The sequence below is a fragment of the Lutra lutra genome, chromosome 3 (assembly GCF_902655055.1).
Source record: "Lutra lutra chromosome 3, mLutLut1.2, whole genome shotgun sequence".
Lineage (NCBI taxonomy): Eukaryota > Metazoa > Chordata > Mammalia > Carnivora > Mustelidae > Lutra > Lutra lutra.
Genome location: NC_062280.1, coordinates 103,498,140 through 103,520,954, shown reverse-complemented (window position 1 = coordinate 103,520,954; position 22,815 = coordinate 103,498,140). Strand labels below are relative to the sequence as shown.

At 39.6% G+C, this 22,815-nt stretch overlaps 1 protein-coding gene across 6 annotated transcripts; it reads right to left on the bottom strand.

The window, feature by feature from the left end:
- Nucleotides 1-3,512: 3,512 nt before the first annotated feature.
- Nucleotides 3,513-22,439, bottom strand: INSIG2 (insulin induced gene 2). Of its 6 annotated transcripts, none has more exons than XM_047722570.1 (7): nucleotides 22,350-22,365; nucleotides 17,095-17,178; nucleotides 16,414-16,795; nucleotides 9,908-10,032; nucleotides 6,563-6,729; nucleotides 6,288-6,387; nucleotides 3,513-5,327 (listed from the first exon to the last, which is right to left on the bottom strand). In XM_047722570.1, exons 3-7 carry the CDS (start codon nucleotides 16,655-16,657, stop codon nucleotides 5,286-5,288), a joined length of 678 nt encoding a protein of 225 aa, XP_047578526.1. In that variant the 5' UTR covers nucleotides 16,658-16,795; nucleotides 17,095-17,178; nucleotides 22,350-22,365; the 3' UTR covers nucleotides 3,513-5,285. The 6 variants fall into 6 exon arrangements, with proteins under 6 accessions (XP_047578526.1, XP_047578527.1, XP_047578524.1 ...); XM_047722571.1 differs by lacking the exon at nucleotides 22,350-22,365 and adding an exon at nucleotides 21,890-21,908; XM_047722568.1 differs by lacking the exon at nucleotides 17,095-17,178 and having other exon boundaries at nucleotides 22,350-22,439.
- Nucleotides 22,440-22,815: the final 376 nt, after the last annotated feature.

The window sequence follows — 22,815 nt, the reverse complement described above, 5'->3', positions numbered from 1 at the left end:
GGGGGCGGATACTAAACTAACTACAAAATACTAATACTAAACTACAAAATAAGTAAAAGAAGGGAGAAGGGACTCTAATTAAAATCCCAATCCAGTCAAAGCATCTGGTAAGTATTTCCTTCAAATGGTTGGGAGGATTACAGATAAGACCGTCCTTTGCACCTGACCTCTGAGATCATTCCAGATAACCACTACTGCTCTAATAGCTGGTTACCCAGGCCTTGAGCCCACTCCACTGCTGTGCGTCTCCACCCACGTTGGTGAATTATGTAAACAAAGTTGTTTAGATCACACCTTGGACCTCTCAACCTGGAAATGTTCCACTAAATTCTTGACTGCAAACCCCAAGCCTATCACCGTTTTTGTGAAAAAGGGCTTTTTACCTCAGGGCATTCAGTCCTTTTAGCTCACCTCTTTCTTTCTTTCTTTTTTAATATTTTATTTATTTATTTGACAGAGAGATCACAAGCAGGCAGAGACTCAGACAGAGAGAGGGAGGAAGCAGGCTCTCTGCCGAGCAGAGAACCCGAAGCGGGGCTCCATCCCAGGACTCTGAGACCATGACCTGAACTGAAAGCAGAGGCTTTAACCCACTGAGCCACCCAGGAGCCCCTCCCCAACTTTTTTTTAAATTAACATATAATGTATTATTTCCTTCAGGGGTACAGGTCTGTGAATCATCAGGCTTACACAATTTACAGCACTCACTGTAGCACATACCCTCCCCAATGTCCATCACCCTGCCAACCCAACCCTCCCCCCACCCCACAGCAACCCTCAGTTTCCTGAGATTAAGAGCCTCTTATGGTTTGTCTCCCTCCCCCATCCCATCTTGTTTCATTTTTCCCTCCCTTCCCCCCAATGACCCCCTCATCCTGCCTTTCAAATTCCTTATATCAGGGAGATCATATAATTGTCTTTCTCTGAGTGACTTATTTCGCATAATACTCTCTTACACTGTTAGGTGTAAGTTAGCACTGCTGATTCAACTTCCCTTCCCAATTTGCCTGGATCCCGTGATAAAAGATCCCTTGATCTTTTGTTAGAAGCCTCCACTCATTTTTCACATAGCCTTTGTGCCATGTCTTCCAATAAATTCCCAATGAGAATCAATCTATCCCATCACAATTCCCTAAACTCCTGGACTACTGAGCCCCCCTGACATGGCACTACCATGTTGATTGGCTCCACTGTAAGAATCTTATCTCTCGTCTTGAGTCCTTGATGGCCTCAAATGATCTAGAAATTCTTTCTTCATCTCTAGTCAGTCCCTGTGTCCATTCTTTGTAGAGGCTGTCCAAATCTCCACCATTCCCTCAAAGTTCTCTAGCTAACCCCAGCTGCCCTCACTTGTAATATACAGCTCAGTATATGATCAGACTTGTCCCAAATATATTTTGTAAGCTATTGGTATACAACGAAAGACTTCAAATGTTAAGATAAAATAGGTTAGGAAAAGCATTTTCCAACATAAAACAATGAGATACATCTCCTTTATCTGTAAGGTTAATAATTCCTTCCAACTGCACTTCAAACTTCCAGCTCCCCTCTGCCAGGAACTGCCTTCTGCTCTGGTTTCAAGCACATCGCTCTTCTATTTCTTCTCCCACTTCTGACCACAGCCCCTCCACCTCCTTCACCAGCTCTTCTGCACACACCACTAGGCCTCAGATCTCATCTTCGTTTGCTCTAACATGCTCCTTGGAGATCTCATCCATCTCCACAGTGTCAAAGATCATGGACACATGCCAACGACAAGCTCCCTCACTTCCATCCAATAACCCAGACTCCTATATCCAATTGCTTATGATGCATCTTTACCAGATGTCCCAGACATAGCTGAGCTGATCAAACTCATTAACTTTACCCACTCACCTGCTTCTCTGAATTCCTCTTTGGTTTATAGGAATACCATCCTCCTAGTTTCCCAAGGAAGAAATGTTAAGTCCCACTTCTCTTCCTTACCCTTCACACGCAAGTCATCAAGTTCAGATGTTAGTCCAAAATGTATCTCAATGTGTCCCTCACTCTTCATTCCCAAAGTTACGATCTCTCTCTCACCTCAAACATTCCCCTCATCTTACACGCATCTACACCAACAAACGGCAATCTGGGCTGCACATTAAAACTGGCTGGGGAGTTTATGAAAATCTTCATGTTCAGCACACACCCCAGGCCAATTATTTTAGAGTCTCTGGGAGTGGGAACCAGGCATCAGCATACTTTTACAAGTTCCCATATGATTCTAATATGCAGCCAGCTTGAAAATTTTCCCAGAATTGAAGACATGAGCACACAGAATGAAAGTGCATACTGAATAACAAGCAAGAAAAGTAAAAACAAATCTAAAGCTCAACAGGTCAAACTGAAACTGAGTAACTGCGGAGATAAAGAAAATATTGTATAAAAGCTCCTGGAGAGAAAAGCCAAAATTACCTACAAAGGAAAGAAAATCACACTAACTAATAGCAGATTTATCATCTCCAACACTAGATGGCACAAACAATGAGTTAAAAGTCTTCAACATAATGGGAGTGGTGGGGCAGGGGGCGGTGGGTTAGCCTATGAACCTAGAATTCTAAGGCCTGCTAAATGTTCCACATGCGCAAAGCTAGGACTCTACACACACAGACCATCAGTAGAAGAATTACCTTACAAACAACACACAGTTGACCTTTGAACAACCTGGGTTTGAACCACACAGGTCCACTTATATGTGGATTTTTTTTCGATAAATGTGGTACAGTACTGTAAATATATTTTCTCTTCCTTATGATTTTCTTAAGAATACTTTCTTTTCTCCATCTTTATTATAAGAATACAACATACAATACATACGCAAAATATGTTATCAGTAAGGCTACAAGTAGTTAAGTTTTGGGGGAGTCAAAAGTTGTATGCAAACCTTGGACTGTGCAGGGGTCAGCACCTGTTGTTCAAGGGTTAGCTGTACTTCACTGTGCGGGCAAGTGAGCCAAGAAAATTAGAGAACTATTTAATAATGACCAAGTCCGGATTCCACCTAGAAAATACAAGACGTGTGAATGTCTGTGCCACTAAGAGGTTCCACCGCCTTGATCAAAGTAAAATGGCTCAGTGCAAACAAATAAATTTTATAACAAAAGTATTAGCAGGATTCTGGATAGTTAATTTTAATTGTTTTCCTGTGCTTTTGTAGAATTAAGTTTCAGTTTTCAAGTGTTTGCTTTCCAGAACTTTAATAAAAGGAGATGTCTACTTCCTTTCACTGCAAAAAACTGGATGTAATATATTTACATGCTTATCAAAATATCAAAACAATTTTATTTTTGCCACTAATATCTTGTTTTCTAGATGATCTGAAAATAATCTTGAGAATTCCCAAGTGATAACCATTCAATTCCTGTAATATTAGACTTGGTTTCCTTTCATTATTTCTTAGCAAATTCAATCATACATGTTAATTTTATTAAATTAATTCTCAGTATTAGATTCTAAGATTTAGCACAAGGAAGAAAAAAATGACTCTTAACCAAGATGATAATTATGTATTTAATACATCTTGCTTTTAACAGCAATTTTCAAAGTAAACACATCATAGACCTTATAACTTATTAAAGATTTATAGTGCTTACAAAGTTGATTCTAAAAATATACCTTATTTGTTCTAAATGAATAACATTATCTGGAAGATAGAATAATAAATTATAGTAGTATGTTTACCACCACTATAGTTAAGATTGTATACATATATTCAGTATGAAATCCTTTTAGGATCTTCATACTTTCAGCCATAAAATGTAAAAGCAGATTAAAGTTTGGCATATAAGATCTCAGTCTGACAGCAATGGTTTTAAACACCAAAATTAAACAGTATCTAGTTGACACATTACGAGAGCATGGGCACATGCACATACATTTCTACATGTACATTCTCTCTCACTCAATCACACACACACACACACACACACACAGACCCAAAGTAAGGAGAAAGTTCCACCCTTGTGTATCAGACGATTGTCATCAATTTCAAAAATAAAAACTGAGGAAAAAGTTAACTAAAAATGTTTAAACCACACTTAAATGGTTCCCGTTGTTGGAAAGATATGCACAAAACTGCTATCGAAATCTTTAACATGCACGGTATATGCCATCTCAGGACATTCTGGAACAGGCTTGAACTGTTCACTCATGGACATATGAATATATAAAAAGTGAGGTGCTCATCCATTCCCCAGATGTCATTCCACTGACCCTCAGTCACGTGACCCAGCCGGGCTAATGTGGTTTGCTTCACAGAACCCAACAGATTACAGAACCCAAGAGAATTAGAAACTTCATTTTGATCTGTTTAGGGTTTCTTGGGTGTTCCATGTGCAAAAGCAATGAGTTACTGTACTGCAAATAACAACATCATTTCACACTTTGTGGCACTGCAAAAGGTCATTTTGGTATTTCTATAACATATTTATTCTAGCTAAATTTCCCAGTGGTGCCTTCTTTTAATTACATATAGCCTTGCAGACTTAGACTTAAAACAATTTAACGCTGATAACCCTCTCCTGCTCATCACCTTTACCTCCAGCAGAATTCCTTTTTGGACGCTCTCCAGTAATGCAGGTTTTAAAATGTTCTATGTAAGTTCATTTTCATTATCAATTAAAACACCCACGCTCTCTGAGATGACATTAAAATAGAAACTAGCCACCCATCAGGGCGCCCATAGCTCATACCGCTGCCATTAGAAAAATGAAGAGGCACAACATAAGCAGAAGAGAATATACTAGCTCTCCCCTTTTCTTTTTCTTTCTCTTTTTTTTGGCTTTCCTCTTATTTTATTTTACTAAGTTTATAAACTGTTCAAGCATTCTTATACTCTGCATGACAATAACAGAATATTTTGGCACATCAACATTGTGATACAATATATGGTATGTTTAAAAAAATTAATTAAAAAATTTCATCTATTAATGAACACGCTGTTTAATGTAGTGCATATATATTTTATAGTTATTTAAGTCAAATACATCAAGGTTTGTAACTGATTTACAGATGAAGCAATCACAGATTGCAGTAATACATGCGTATGTGCATGTATATGTGTGGAAGTGTGTGTATGCGTGTGTGTATATACGTATATATCTATACACACACATACACACACACACATACACACAAATATATACACCATCAAGGGAAAAACTGCATCCTGGCAATTTTACAGTCCAAAGCTTTGTTGATATAGTGATCATTTACGTGCCCTTTTCATCCTGTTTTTCTGTATAGAAGATACATTTTTGCCTTCTTCATTCCTGATGAGATTTTTCTGCGATAACTTTACATTCATACTGTAAAAATTAAAAGGTTAACAGATTAAGGTGTATTCCGAATAGCAATTTCCATACAGACTAGAAATTAATACTTTATTAACATATGCCCACTTTATTTGTCAAAGAATCTGAGAGTTATGTAAGGATTAGAAGCAAATGACAAATGTGATGGGAAAAAGAAAGCTCACAGTCAAGAAGTGAAAGACATAGCAAACGCAGGCAAAAGACAAGGTTTCTGCATCACACGTAAATGATAACAGTATGATTCAGATCAATCCTATAACACGAAGGGAGGCAAACGGGTTTCTCTGAGTGCTTGGTAAGGCGAATCAGCAAAGGAAAGGTCATGAACTTAAGAGCAGGACTGATACAGTGAATTCAGGTAATATTTTTTTCAAATCACTTTATAATATCAAGGGGGAGAAGACTATTACATTAGCAAAATCTTCTGATCAAGACAGTATTTTAGAAGTACAGCTACAAATGTTCACCCACAATTCAAGATAAAGGAAACTAATGGGCTTAAGATAATTGGATGGCCAGACTATCAAAAAGACAGCCACCTAAGCCACTCAGTTCTCCTAGCTGGCTATAATGATACAGATAGCACTTATCCATGAAACTGCTCTGGCCTCCAAATGCAGCTCCCTGACTCCTCCCATCCACGACAGGCATGACCAACAGCCTCTTTTTTCGTCTTAACTAAAATGTTCAAACATCTTGATTTGCCAGAGATAGTCCTAATCTTTATCTATTGAAGCAACATAGTTATTAGGAAGGCTGCTTTTCACTTTCAAAATTGTCTCTCTGTGATAGACTATAGACTAGTTAAAAAAATTAGAGGTTAAATCCTATCACCTTATCCGTAACACCTTTTAGCTTTTCTATCCAGGGGTTCCTTTGACTCTCAGTATGCTTGGCTTGGAGAAAACTTGTTTTACAACTCAATAATGGATGAAATAATAAGCATCAGCTTACCATTGCCAGTTGTCGACCAATGTTTCCCATCGTTATGCCTCCAGCAAAAAATATACATGGTAACCAAGAACGAACATAGAGAAAATCTGGAGATGTATATCTAGAATAACAGAAATGTTTTTAACAACCCAACGAGGAAGTACAATGATACATATAAAGAAAATTACAATGGAAATAAGTTACTCTGTACATTAAAGTGGCTAACCCAATTTTAAAATCTCAATTCTGAAATCAATTATTTCTTTTAGCAAACAAGCACCAAAAAGAATACTTACTGATAAACACCATTATAGACTAGCAGTTGAGTGACCAAGGTTGCCAAAAAAGCAATTCCTACTCCAAGGCCAAAACCACTTCTAGATCTATCAAACGTCCACCATAGTCCAATGGAGAGTGCAGCCAGTGTGAGAGACAACTGTATGTTGTTATCAAAATCCACTTTCTGAGATCAGTGTTAAAGAGTCATCTTCTTAAAACTTGTCACCAAATAATACCACCTGTTCATTTTTCTAAAATAAGATGTTACTGCTGAGACAGAAACTGATTGCTTATTCTAGAGTGAGTTCAATCTTTCCATACAATGCAGGACACGGGGTGAGATTAAAACTGTCTGCGATATTTACTAAAGATACACAGAGAGCATGATATTTCATTACCAGATCCCACCTACTTGTAGTTCCCCGCACAACCCACCCCAAAAAAGCCTTCTGTCTACATTCACAATTATAAGATCAGACCCATTACATGAGAAATGCTTTCTTTGCTAAAAATGTAACCGGAAGTCTCGAAACACAAGTATTGCTAAAAGAACACACTTTTGCTAAAAAAGAAACCAGTATTACTTCTCAAACAGGTTCGGAATTACTTGCGAATCATACAAGAACTTGAAAATAGAAGAGTTGACAGCTATTTAACAGGGTACCACATTCTTTATATGATTTACTGACAGACACATTTTATAATAATGTAGTTCAGAAACAAGAGGACCAAGGACACAGTATCCCTTTCTATTATGTCAACTGTTCTAGTTTTAATTTGTTGAGGATAAAGCCTTGAAGTGAACATTATCTTGCAACCTGCCAAGCTATTTTGGTGCCTGAGACTTTCTGGTATAGGACAGTTTGCTAAAATGATATTTTATTTCCGTCACTTACTTAAGCATGAATGTGCGGCCCTTTTCTACTCCAAAATCTCTGGGCAAAACGAAGCTGTACAAATTCAATTTTCTCATTTCTTTGCTAGAGGATTACACTAAAGGAATTAATTTCAAGTATCATTAAAAGGGCATTATCTATGTCCCAAAGGCCACATCCTGGCTCTATATCCGGCTCCCCAGGGGGGGCTAGATAGCTCACCAAACTAACTGGCCATGCTGCCACTACAGAGAAGAGAAGAGAAGTTCAAAAAATGCATATAAAACTACTTCCCACTTCCTTTAACATCCTGTACTTACCACCGACCCCCGCCCCTACTATCTCTAACACCCGCTTCCTGTACTTCTTAGCATCTGAGGGCCTTCTTTGGCCATTCCCTCAAGGTCATTTCCTGATTAGGTTGATTTACAAAAACAAACAAACAAACAAAAAAATCCCTACAGTTTATGGTATGCTTTCTGCAAAAGCTTTTCTTATTCTTTTGCAGGCATTATACCTAACACTCCAAAGGAAAGGTTATATGCTCTGATTTTTCTATGCAATAAACATTCTTATAAAGAGTGGAATTTGATATTTATTGAGTTCTATCTTTGATAACTAAACAAACTTTATTAAGGGTCAAAGGAAAATAAGGTTTCTAGGGTAAATAGGTAAAATACTTCGACCTGAAAAATAGTACCATGGGATTTTCTCTGGTCTAAGGGACCTAATATTATTAAGTCTATGTGGTAAATTTTGCAGACATTTTGGATTTTGCTTCAATGGTGGACAGAACAGTAAAAAAGAAATCACTATATTCAAGTATTTCATTGACAGAGAAAGAAAAGAATGACCAAAGCAAAAAACTTAAATTAGATATAGAAAGGTTTTTAAATTCCAGAAAAGACTATCTAAATTTCTCTACTTAAAAACACCTGAAACATCTGGGATAGAATGGTCTAATCCACCAGTTGGGAGGGGAATTTACATGCTGAGGGGGCTCCTGAATGAGGGAAGGAGCCCTTTCTAGACTCAAGCCAGGATCTCTGTGGTCTGATCTCACCTCTGTCCCAGCCTTGCAGGACGAGCACCTTGGCAAAGTACCTAACTCTTAGCTTTCATTTGTCTTGTTATCTCTATAAAGAAAATGTGTAACTGGGTGATTTCTAAGTTTTCCTCTAGATACAATATTTTATGAGTCTATCTTTTTAAGCCCTCCCCACCACTAGATTTGTTTGTTATAAAATCCTAAATCTCAAAGATTCCTCCAAGCTAAACTTGTTGGGAAATTCTTTAATACAAATGGAAATGGAAAACCAAACTAGTAACCACCACTGAGGGGCTTCCAAATTTACAAATCCCTAGCACAACTAGAGAAAAGAAAGGCAAATGTGTTTGCCGAATGAAGGACCTTGCCTCTTGCCCTTGTTACCCGCCTCAAGCTTCTCCAAAACAGCTCAATATTTCCTATGAAAGACACAGGAATCCATCCACCATGTGCCCCACCCTCTTTCCAGTTAACCACCAGCCGCCAGCCCAGTGCAGAGCCACACGAGGGAACCCTAGGCAGCCTGACCTGCACTGCATGCTCTTCCCAGCACCAAAGCTCCTGCCCCTTCCACTCTCTTAGCCACATCTTCTAGAAGAGGGAAGATTGCACTAGCCAGTCCCAGGCTCTCTTCTACAAAGGAAAGTCAGGGGTGGGAGAGAAGAGGAGAGGCAGTAGGGAGGATGACAGGATGAAAGTCTTACAAGAGCAAAAAATTTTATTCTGGGGTGAACTTTTTTTTTTCTGTGGTATCAGGGAAAAGACAGGGAAAAAGGGAAATAGAGGCTACTTTACCTTTCCAGCTGGGATTCTAAAAAAAACACTCATTAATCACGAAATAAAATGTCAGAATCCATAAATGATCACACTTTAAATATATGTACCTTAGGGACAAATGTTCTTTTTGGCCAGTGTCTAAGCTGAACATTTCCACTTACGACACCTTTAAGAACATTTATGTGGTTTGCTGGCATTGACTAAAACCAGTAGATGAGGCTTTTCTTGGAAAAAATTAGATTCCGTAGGTTAAAAACAAATAAAAAAACAGCCAGCATCCTGAAGCCACCACATGTCCTCACTGGCAAGTCTTAAATGAAAAGAGAGAGGGAAGAAATCCTTTGAAAATGTATCTGTTCCAATCAAAGAGTTTGCAAAACTACACAGAATTACATAACTTAGTTCAAGAAGAACCCACAAAATGTTTATAAGTGCCAAGTTGTTCAGTGGTCCTGAAACACGGGGGTTTAAATAAAAGGCCATACCCAAACCAGTAACTGCATGGCTGCTACCGTGATATTTCAACAACATAGCACATGTTCTTTTTATGACAAAGGGGACATATCACAACTTGACAACAGTGAAGTTGCAAGGGACTGTTTAACCTTTGGTTTGTTGGAACTGTTTTGTGATTATGCATTTCGTTACAGCAGAAAGGATACAGCGCTGGCATGATTTATACCAACAAAGACGGCTACGCACCGCATCACACTGGACCACTCTCTTTTAAATTTATGTGGTTCTCCTAGATGCCTGTCAATGCAGGGGTATAATAACCCAATCACAGCTGTGGAAAGAAGGAGAAAAAAATTAAGTCATCTCCAATGCTATGCTGGCAAAACTTAAGCTAAAAGAGTCACTACAACCCCCACAAGCATTTGAAAGATTATTTCAAAAGCTCTCCAAGTTGCTTAACATCAATCACTGATATTTTTAAACTTACCTCCCCAAAGAGGGGAAAATTAAAAAAAAAAAAAAAGATAACACCACTGCAGAAAGCACTGTGATTATAACAGTATTCCAAATTATAATTGGCAGAGCACTATTTCACTGTATGAGTCATGATTTAGCAGTTTGCACTAGATGCTGCATGCTTCTTCTCTACTACTCCTATCTCTGAGATCTGAAAACATCAGACCAGCTGGCAGCTAAGCAATGTTCTCTCTGAAGTACATAACCATGAAGCATGTTATAAAATGCCACACAAACTGTCCAAAGAGAAGCTGGAAGCATAAATGCGTAAAATAAGGTCACCCCACACATAGTGTTTGTTCCAATGGCTATGGATGTCCTGGTCTACAGATTACTCTAGTGCTTCCGGCTTGTCTCCTGCACCCAGGGCTGTGTCCTGATGTTCCCCTCTAGAGTTCTCTATAAGAACTGTACATTTTCGGCTAAAATTTAAATTCCTTCTTAAAAGTGAGAAGTCATTTTAGTACATTTCTTAGTTCTGGAAAGAACATCTTAAAAGTTAACCATATAATTATGAAAAACTGTATACAAAATGTCTATGATTGAGACTCCAAATATTCATGCCCAATTTTTAACTAAAGTACTTGTCAAACATCAACATTTTATTCATTTATGGGAAGAGATTTTAAATGTAAAGTTAGTCACTAAAAAAAGACCTTAATGAACCAAAACATTCTTCAACAAGTTATAAGGAAAATGCACTTCTACAAATTAAATTTAATGGGAAATAGCTAAGCATCCTTGACTTGCTCGTTTCCCTAAAAACAGAGTGGTCATGTTGCCATCAAGTAATAAAGACACAACTGATGTCCAGTGCTACCTATGATGTATCTTGAAATTACTGTACCAAAATCTTGAGTGCCTGAGGATCAGGAACCCCCCTGCCTGGCCTGGTATTGACTAGATCTTATAAAAGACACATTCAATCTTTAAGGAAAAAGAGAAATCAATTAATATCAAAAATCACAGGCTAGCAGACCAATGGAGCAGTATTAAAAAGAGGGCACACAGTCACCCCTCCATCTGGGGGTGAGCAGCCACAATGGCGTATGCGTGCTCTAATCCACAAATCTGAAAGTGCTCTTCTGAGTTAGGCTTTTGCTGAGTAGAGATGGTTCATAGACCATCAAGAGATTAACAACAAATTTCAGCAATGTGGACCTCCAACAACTATTAGTAAATTTAAAACTTTCATATCCTATTCCTATTTAAAAGGCTTGACTCTAATATCCTGGGAGATTAACTGACAGCATTTCCAAATTCCTACAAAATTAAAATGGCAACAAGCATGCCTAACAGTTGAAATACATCTAAATGAGTATTACCTCTTTTTTTTTTTTTCCCTCTCAAGGGGTCATGAAACTAACAGCTCATGTCATTCCTCACTCTCTCTCTCCCTCTCTCTCCTCCTTTTGCCTGTTGCTGACTAAAATCAACTAAGATCAGGCATTCCAAGTCAATTTTCCTCAACAGCTGATGCCATAGGTAAAGAATTATCACATAGAGAATACTGACGTGTGTGCAAAGATATAAATAAGTAAAATTGACTAGATTTGTATGCATGTGATGTCAGACTCACAAGTGAGAGACAACTGAGGAGAGAAAGCAAAAACACAAAAAGGAATTTAAACTGCCATGCTGCCAACCTTGGGATTTGCCAATAAAAATCAAATCCATTGAGTATGCATGGTTCTCGGTTGCTCACTGAGAAGAAGAATTTGAGGAAGCTTGTCACTTTCCATTAAATGTCTTCTTCCTTCCCTTTAAATAAAGGCATGGCAGAGTCTGATAGCAGTGTCTACAGCACAGTGAGACTCCAACTGTTTGGGAGTTCAACAGAAGGATGTCTGGGCTTTTTTTCTCTTCCTTCTGACTTTTTTATTTTAACAAGAGATTGTTAAAATCATGCCTGTATAACATTATATGCAAACACTGTCCTGCTTAACTGGAGGGCTCGCTGATGCAAAATAACATCTCTTGGGATAGATTTACTTCCCAGCAACCTGTTACAGCGTACCAAGCCAAAAGGAGAAGAAGTTTACAAAACGTCAATATTAAGTCATCACTTATTCGGGGTAGTGTGTTTAATTCAGTGATGCAGTAAGAGGAACAGTTAAATCAAATGTTTTTCAAGAAGGGGCGGGAAAAAATGAAGCCACTGAAGGAGATAGACTTTCATGGAAAACTACGACAAGATACACAATGTTTCATTCATTAAAACTTAAATTCCCATAATGTATCCAGTTCTTGCTATTTGCCAGGGATTTAAAAAGAAAAAAAGAGTAAGACATGATCCCAGTCCCAAAGTGAGCACAGAAACAATGCAATAAAGTAATATGTTAGAGGTGGCACTGACAGGGCCTAGTGGGGGCCCAGTCTTCTTCTGGCATGTGCTGAGCGGAGGCAGGGTGCTGGAGTATTGGGAAAGCTTCACAGAAAATGTGGCCCCTGAGGGAGGAGCCGAGTGCAGCACGTCACTGGTGTGGAAAGACCTTTCTAATCCAAAGGAAAAGTCTGAGGAAAAGTATGGACAATGAAAATACCCACTGTCACCTGAAAATTGTAAGCTTTAGGCAAAAAGGGAGCTTCAGAAAGACTCTGAAGAAGACAAAGTTGGCAAGGGTCGTATCATAGAGACTACCCTACAGACACTGGGGAATCAAGAAATAATGCCACTGCATTTGTAGCAAAGAGAAGGCTGCTCACTCTTACAGTGCCAAGTGTACCACACATGATGGAGAGAAGGGATTGGCGGGTGGTCAGAGTGAAAAATTAGAAGCAGAAAAAGAAAAAGTGAAAATTCCCATCAGAGCAGTGAAGGGTCTGGACCAAGAGACAGAGGAAACATGGAAACTTGGAAAGCTGGAGACGTGAGAGCAGGAGGAAACTTGCAGGGCTCTCCAGGAACTGGGTAAATGACTGCTGGGCTAAACTGAAAAGATCCGTTTTTCCTTTGTTAGATATTAGCTCCACAGGTCTGAATATAATTTGGTTACTTGTAATTTTCAAATCGATTTCCCTAGTTATTTTACCCACACAATGATAGTTATCTTTCTCCTCTATTCTTTCCTCGGAAAGATTCCTTTGCAGGCCCCATAACGTTCAAGAGGTTTCTAACTCTGATTCTAATGTACTGCACATACTGAGAAGTTAATCAACTTGAAACACCAGCCATTATTAAATTAAAAATAGAGAACTAAGAAAAAGAAAATGAAATCAAAGGAAATATACCAGAGTTCTCTACTGGGTGTCCCTCCAGAAGCACCGCTAACAAATTTTCCAGCAGTAGGTGCTATAGGGGAAGACAGCAGATAGCCAGGGACCCTTCTGTTTGCATGAAGAAAGTGGTGATTCTGGAGAATCTCCAGAAGGTAGCTAGCTGCTCTGTCTATGAATATTAGTTGGACAGGAAAAACAAAGGCCAATTATCAGTTTTTCTGACTTAAGATGGTAAGAGCCTAGAGATTTTTGTGAAAATGCTTACCAGCACATGTACACAAAAACATATATATACTTCAAACACACATAAACACGTACACACTGCGTTTCTTATATCATTGACTTCTTATTTCCTTGACATTTCCCCCAAAACTGGGGGCAGGAGGAGCAAGAATCCATTTTCTACCTTCAGTAACGTTCACAAATATGGTATCTTCACTCTCATCTACTAAATGCCATGACTCACCCAACGACATCAGTAGCAGAGTTAACTGAAATCTAGATTTCCAAACGCCTCTGTACCTCCGTGTACCCACATACCTCATGGAAGGCACTGCTTTCAGGAGAAACACTTAAGCGTAAATCCCCTAAGTGGGGAAGTATGAAGTTAGGTTTGTAAATGTGACAAACCTAGTGGCTGGGAAAAGGAAGGAAAGCAGGGACAAAGTAACTGAAATGTGGCATTAACATTTGGAATTGTCCCTCCTAAATATGAGTTTGTGGCAAAAGTGCCCATGTCACAGGGACAGACGCAACCCCCGGTCCTCTCCTTAATGGTGGTACAAAGAAACCTGTTCTCCTGCCCCAGCCACAAAAGTCCAAAACACAACAGCAGTTCCATCGAAGCTTCGAGGGGAAGTGTGAGTAGCTTCCTCTTTCCCCTCCTCCAGCCTGGAACACTGGACCCAGCTGCACCATTCACCAGCTCTGAGACCCTGGGCTCAATGACATCCTCTCTTCCTCTCAGGTTCCTCATTCCCCAAAGTAGGCACAATGCCAAAATCTCACTCCCAAAGTTGCCCTACAGATCCCTGGGGTTAAGGGATGTGCCTAGCACATTAGGAGGCAGTCAGTAAGTAACAGTTTCCCTCCCTTGACCGTCCTTTGTCTATTCTGAAAAGACATGTTCTTCCAAATCCCAATAAGCTTCAACTGGTAGCCAGTTAGCAGCTATACCATGCGAGAAAATAAACTAGAAAATGATGATGGGTGGGGCACCTGGGTGGCTCAGTGGGTTAAAGCCTCTGCCTTCAGCTCAGGTCATGATCCCAGGGTCCTGGGATTGAGCCCTGCATTGGGCTCTCTGCTCAGCAGGGAATCTGCTTCCCCCTCTCTCTCTCTACCTGCCTCTCTGCCTACTTGTGATCTCTGTCAAATAAATAAATAAATAAATAAAATCTTAAAAAAAAAAAAAAGACAATGGGAAAACTTAATTTTTCTCTTTTTAGTTTAGATGAAATAAAAGAAAATACATGAGGACTAGTAGACACAGCAGAGAATGATAAAATATAATTTATGCTTTCTATTTGGATGAGTTTGTTTAGTGTCTCAGAAAATGTAATAACCCTGGGGAAATTACAAATCACTGCCTTTATAAACTTTTAATGTGAATATTGTGATAGAGACACTGACACGTAAACCACACTGAAACCTTACCACAACATGCCTCTCCACCCATGCAACTGTCCAGTAGATTCCACAAGTCATTCTAAAACATCTCACACCTAATTCCTCCCCTTCAACCTCCAGCTCAAGGATGGAAGTCAAAAGGATCTACGTTACACTGCAAGGTATTGGTGTATTTTAAGTATGAGTCACCAAATGGACATTCCAAAAAGCAATTTTCTCCCTCAATCAGATTTTTCTTCTACCACACAATGATGGCTTCCTTCTATTACTTTCTTTTATAAAATGTTATTAATCTATTGGTCTCAGTCAGTAGAAAAAGCTAAAGAGCATCCATTATGGAAGCTCTGCATGAAGTAGGCTTTCTGAAATGCTCCACTTTATCCCTTACACACTGTCCACCAAAAAAGATATAAAATAACTACTAAAATAGGATAATGACTTTAAGCAAAGAAAATCCACCTTATTAATCTCTTTAAGTATTCATTATCCTTAAACCATATCGGAAAACAAGATACCAAGAAAAAAAACAGGTTCAAAAATCTAAAAAATGACATGAAGCTTTAAACTTGCATAACACTACTCCATCTCTCAAGTTGTCATCTACTTCAAAAACAAGGCCATAACACACACAGGTCTAAGCCTTAAAACCACAGTGACAATGATCACCAAAATAACTCAGAGTAAGAACTGGGGTGCCTAGGTGGCTCAGTGGGTGAAGCCTCTGCCTTTGGCTCAGGTAATGATTTCAGGGTCCTGGGATAGAGTCCCACATCAGACTCTCTGCTCAGCAGGGAGCCTGCTTTCCCCCTCTCTCTGCCTACTTGTGATCTCTGTCAAATAAATAAATAAAATCTTTTTTAAAAAATTATTTTAAAAAAAGGATTAATATGAGGTGGGTTGAAGAAAAGACAAAATTAAGAAGTTAAGAGCCTCATCCCAAAGGGAAGTAAGATTCTTTTAAGATTAAAATGTTAAAGTTCATAGGTCAGACAGAAATCAGACACAAGAGTATCTACACTGTGATTCCATTTATATTACATGGGGGATCAGGCAAAAATAACCTAGGGACAGAAACAGAAAGATTAGTGGAAGCCTGAGGCTGGGGGTGGGGAATGGACAGCAAGAGAGCACAAGAGAATCTGTGGGTCATGGAAATGTACTACAGCAGGACTGTGGTGATTGGTAACACCACTGTGTGAATTTGCCTCAATGCATCAAACTGCTCATTTAAAACAGGTCCACTGTCCCGCATTGAAATCAAAGCTGAAAAACAAGTACTGCCCAGACAACATCCACACGCATGCAGCCTCCTTTTTTTCTAAGCATTACAGAAGCGGCCTACACATACCTGAGGCTGTGCCACAGCACGGCGGTACCCACCACGCTGAAGAAAAGATGCTGGCGATCACGTCAGGTGGAAAGAGCGTCACATTTCTCTGAATCTGAAGTAAATTTAACACTAAGGCAAGAAATACTCCAATAAAAAATAGTACCACTCCACGAATCATCAAGTTCACACTCCTGCTAGTGACAGATGAAATGTAGGGGCCGCGCTTTTTGGGCCCAGGTGATTCTGTCTCTCCTTCTGCCATGGTTTCATCAGTTCAGTAAACCAGCAAGGCGGGGAGAAAAAGGCTTCCCAGCTGAAAAGCCAACTGTCTGTGAATCAGTGCAGACTGGCGTTTCAACAGTTACAGCATCTTATCCTAAAAGAGGACCTACCAGAAATCCTGCAAGAGATAAGAAGAAAAGAAATCAATGTTTATCTAATAAATGATCATACAATTTTTCTGATTTCAATACTAATTAATTTCAAAGTACAAATAATGAAATGACAAGCTTACGTATTTATTTAAATTAGTATTTACTGAATAAGAAGTGGTTTAAAAAGCATTCTTATAGGCATCGTATAATAAAAAAGTGTTATACTTATATTTACTAAGACAGAATAAGTGACCTGCGAAGCTCAAAGGTTAGAATAATAATAAAAACAGCTTGTTCTGCTTCAGAGAAATGCAGAGCAGGTTACCTGAGATAGTTCCACCAGAATCTGAAGATTACAATCCAGGTTTCTGTTTCTTCTACCTAAATCTCCAACCCAGAACAGATGGGCCTGCAGATTTAGGTAAAAATCTTTATGCTTCATTAAAAAAAAAATGAATTTATACAGAAAATCAACATATTCTAACTGAAAATTCTGTACCGCTCACAATAAAATGTGACTTGCTCATAAGGATGACCTCCATAGAGGAACGCACTGTTTTCATGTTTACAGGCTGTATATTTGGTTTTTGCACAAAAGCATCTTAGAAAACACAGACTGCCGCCCACTTACCTATACATAAACCAAGCACAGAAAGCAGACCTTCTCTCTGCAGGGCCACAGCTGTGTCCCACCCCTGCCTGGACCCAGCCAGCCCTCTGTTGCAACCACAAAGCTACTGTGAAAGAGTTGCGCTAGGAAGCAGAAGAAAGGAAGCTAAGAAAATGAAGAGTAGCCTCATGCCCAGACTGTAAGGAGTTTTGGTCACATGACTCCTAAAAGCCAGGGAGAGTGGTCTCTTGTGTGCATCTGGTTAAGGCAAAGAACATCTGATACTTTCTGTGAACACAAAACCCATGTGTAAACTGAGGGTTGGGGAGAGGGTGCTGACTTTAGAAATAATCTGTATGAAAATGAGAACATTTGCCAGTACTAGTAAGCCATGTGACAGCCAATCGGTTCCATGTGCTAAACACAGACAACAGACACATGTGTTTGTTTGTTTGTTTGTTTGTTTTGTTTTATTTTGTTTTACTGAACCTCTGTCACATCCAAAGCTCTGTGCCCAACACTCACAGTGGGATGTCTGTCCTCAAGCTAGTCCTCACAAACCTAACTTAGTCTATAGCATGACTGAGCTCTGCAGCTTAGAGGACTACAGAAAACAGTACATCTTACGGCTGATTCATGGACAAATATATTCTACACACCAACTGAAAATGTCTAGAATCCATCTCTTCCTGATCTGGTCCTGCAGACTCTTACTTGCTGTGCAATCCAGCAAATGAGCATGCCAGGTGTTCAGTTGCTACAGAACTTTCCATTATCACCATAAACATGACTACTGATACAGCTCCCTGGACATACAGTTAGCCCTAATCTTCGGAATCATCGAAAGGTAAGTATTATCACCCTCATTTTACAAATGAAATCAAAGTCAAAGAGATTTAGCAACTTGCTTATCATCACATGACGCACAGTAACAGTACTGGAATTTTACCTTAGGTCTGAGTCCAAAACCCATCCTCTTCCCTCTAAACCTGAGTCCTATTCCGGCCTAACTCCTCAGACTTCTTTTTTGGCACATGGATTTGTGGAAGGGGATTTGGTTACTGAAAAGATGGCAGACATGGAAAATCGAACTCAACTGTAATATATCCTCAATGTAAGAAGGCAACCATATAGTATCACAGAGATCATGACAGTAAATGCAAAAATGCTTTGAAATTTTCTTCAAAATTACTAGGTCAAGGTGTAAAAAGGTATTTTAAAGAAAAAAAATATCATATGGCCAATTTACAGACTCTTATGCCACCGTACTACCTAAGACCTTTCACTTCCCAGACTTCCAGTAGACACAGCGAGGTGCCCCAACTTCTGCTGTTAAAATGGCTACTCGAGAACAAAAAGTATACATACATTTTAAGTAGCCCCAATTCCTCTAGTAAATCCTTCTTTTATGTCTGTGATTTTTTTCAAGTGGGAATTAATGGCAAAGGATATGGTGTGTTGACATTATGTTTCTGTAAGAGCTTAATAACTTCAGCTTAAAAAGCTCTTTCCACTTGTGCCAGGCCCCAGCTCACAATCACCAGTGTTTGTCAGAGGGCAATGGCATTTTTGGCAGGACAATTCCTCGCTGAGTGAAACTGCCCTAGGCATTGCAAAACACTTAACGTCCCTGGCTCGTGCCCACTAAATGCCAGTGTGTGCCCCCTCACCCATTTGAGACAACCAAAAATGTTTCTACAATATTTCCAAACACCACCAGATAGGCAATGTCCTCCCACTCAGGGCCACAGATTGCCACAGACTATTTCCTCAAGCTAGAGACTTTCTAAGTTGTTTGTTTATGTTATTCTACAATAGCTCTTTATTCAACCTTTCCTAGCAGTGCTTGTTTATAGTTTCCTACTTCACCCCAAAAGTTTTCTTTAAAAGTAACACATGTTGTTTTGGTGATTGTTTATTTGAATGAGTTCTCTTTTTAAAGATAATATTTTAAAAATCCAAAAGGCTGATTTTTATGACTATATAATAATATAATAGCATATAATTACTAGAGACAAAAATAAGAGAATGCTTTAGAATCACAGTATCCTAAAATTTAAGAAAGAGAACTGAGAGATCATCTGTTCCAGGGGGTACTTGAGCCTGTGCAAAACAAAACAAAAAAGTTGTATATATATGCATTTTCCTGGACAGTTGCACAGTTTATACCAAGTACTTATTTAAAAGTCCATAATCCAAAAGAAGTTAACCAGTGATCTAACAGTTTTATCATTTTACTAAATAAGAAATTCCACAAGACCACTCACTCCCTACTCCCACATCCCTACTATGCAACAACAGTTCGGTTCCTTTAAAAAGTATGCTGTTTATAGTAACAGAACAGGGAAGTGGGTTATTTAAATGAAAGCTCTTGGGATTAAGTATGCCTTTAATCTGTTTATTGTAAAGTTTGGTTTTCTCATTAAGTACTGATTTTTTTTTTCTTAAAATAAAATGTACCTATACCTTTAAACATTACTCTTATATCAATGATAAATTTGATTCTTCTCCAAAATTAAAAAAAAATCTATATTTGAAAAATTTAGATTACTCAAGAAATAACTTGTTGATTAGGGAAAAAGTCTTTGGTATAAAGATATTATTTAGAGAGAACAATACCTCAACAGATCCTCAATGATAATCCTGGTAGGGAGGTAAGTGTTTTTAATCCCCATTTTTACAAAACAGAGTAAGTTAAGTAACTTCCTGAGATGATAACATTGTTATCAGGCAGCACCAGGACTGGCATTCTCCCCCACATCCCCAACACTCTGGTTCCTTCTAGAGTTCCTTCACATTTCACCACACTGTCCCAACTACAAACACCATACAAAAACAATTCACAAGTCACACAAGTAGCAGCTTTTTTAAAGTCATACTGATCAACTAATGTTAATACAAAAATGTTTTTTTTCTCAAAAATTGACAAAGAAAAATCTCCCACTGTATATAAGAAAGCCTTATTCTTCCTTGAGCCCTGACCTATAACTTCTATAAAGTACATTACTAAACAAAGAGAAAAATAGTTTAGACAGGTCAATAACAAATCATCAAAAATGGAAAAATAATTAGGCCAGCTATAGGACCGCCTGTTAATGGGTGATATTATTCCTTTAAAAAAAAAAAAAAGTGGTAAGTGATTTCAGACTTTTGGAATGAAAATCAAAGTTCATGTCTTCCACTGAAACAGGTTTCAAGCAACAGGCATTTGAAAACAAACACAAAATTTTCTAGTAACCTTAAGAACCGGTTGTATTTTATCAATTCCAACACCCTCTCAAATCACGCAAGATCATTCATCCTCCAATGATTAACAGTCACAGAAGTATATTTCCTTCCTCATAGAACCCTATCTCTTCAGGTGTTTAGGTCAATAAGCTATAAATAATAAAACTAAATTACTACCTCACATCTTTCATTAGATGCTCTCTTAATTATAATGGTATTCTCAAAACAGAATAAGCATAAATATCAGGAAAAACACACATCAATGAAAAACAGAAGCACACAAATGTGAATCATAGACTATGCACACTAAAACTTCTAGAAAGACAAATATGTTTGTCTTGAAGACAATGCCACTTATCTTTCCTTTCTACATTAAAACCCAAACACAGAAACCATTAAACAAGCAGCATTCATATCCCATTACTACTTTTAAATGTCAAATCTCATTCACTAAAAAGGTTACTCTATCATTTGAATAATTTTTTGATAACAATGAAAATGTGTCTCTAAGTTACTCAACTGCATTTTCTCCTTTCCTTTGCAGCGGACCATTCGAAAAAGCAACAGTTGTCAGTTTAAAAAGAATCAACCTCTTTCCCAAATGTACATGATTCACTGCTTGGTCACTTTGTATCAGATATGTACTGACAACTACAACACTTCACACTAGTCAACATAATGTGCAGTGAAAAAATGAAAATGGAAAACAGGCTAATATTTTTTTCCCTGGAGACCCTATTAGTTAGGCATCCCTTCATTTTCACTCGGTGGTAGGCAACCAGGGATAAGCCCCAAAGTTGGAAAACACAATCTAGCCACTGTTTGGCTACCTTCCCCTACAATCCTCTGCTCCATTGCAACACCAGTATGGGCCAGCTCCAGTGGCCCAGGGCTCAAGTCTACCCATTCCTTCTTAAAGCATCTCCTCATTAATCCTAGAAAACAGGAAGCCCTTCATGATATATTTTCCATATTTTCCTAGACTATCAAGCTTACCCCATACTTTTATAACTTTTTTCCAACACTAACAGGGCATGGGTTATGATCACTTGTTTTAGCACACTTCCCCCACCCACCTCCCCGTCCCCTATCATCCACACCGCTTTGCTTTTCCAGATTGCCAATCCCCACTGAGCAACCCCCAAATCCCAGTAACTATCACCAACTGATTTCTAGGTCCGGGCAAGTGTTCCCTTTGGACAGACACACACATATTCTCCAAAGGTGTCCAATTCCAATCCAAAATGCCAAAGTCCCACTCCTCAACCTAATATCAACATACCTTTTTGCGGATTCCAAACTTACTACAAAAGCTACGCTTTTGGATCCATCCACCTCCCCAACCTGAGTCTCCCTGGCTACAAGCCTCCCAAATCCTGACAGCTCTATGGTTGACAGCTCGCCGACCTCCAGCTTCATCAAATCTCCAGGGTCGCCCTTCCCGCCGTCCTCCAGTCTTCTTTCCGCTCGGACACTCTTTCACTGTCCGGGGAGCCCCGGCCTCTCCTATGACCTCCGCCCGACCCCGTTGTCCGCCTCCGGACCCCGCAGACCCTGCACCAGGTAAGCGGGAACCCTTGCCCTTCAGGCCCCATCTGTGGTCCTGGCTAACCGCATCTGCCAGCAGGGTTCCTAGCCTGCAAAAACACAAGCGGTTCCTCTTCCCGAAGGCCATCCCCCTCTTCAGGCCTCTTCCTTCAGCACCATAGCTCCCAAGCTTCGCAGGGGGACCCCCAACTCACCCCCACCTCCGCCATCTTCTGGGACCGGCTCCCGCCCCCCTCCACCTCTTCCTCCTCCCCTCCCACAACTCCGCCGAAGCCCCACTGCGCCTGTGCAGTCCACGAGGAGGCGCTCTGATGATCGGGGCAGAGGAACTTCCGGTTAGTACCCGCGCTCGTTGTTGAGCGGGCGAGACGGGGCAAAGGAGCTTCCGGTTTGCCTGAAATCAGCGCCTGCTTGTAGGCGTGGACTGTTTAGAGAGTGGGAGGTGGTTAGGTCAGTTGTTTGCTTACCAGGCAATCTTGGGTTGTGACGAGTATCCAGGCCCAGTGGGCGGTGTGAGAGAATCGCGCACTGACACACGCACACTCTCTGGGAGGCGTGACGCTCCGCGTGTGCCTCTGCTCCAGGAGGAATTGAGGGCTCTGGAGCACCGGCCGCCCAGATCTCCCGCCAGGGACGCTGACTCTCAGTATCTGTGCTTTC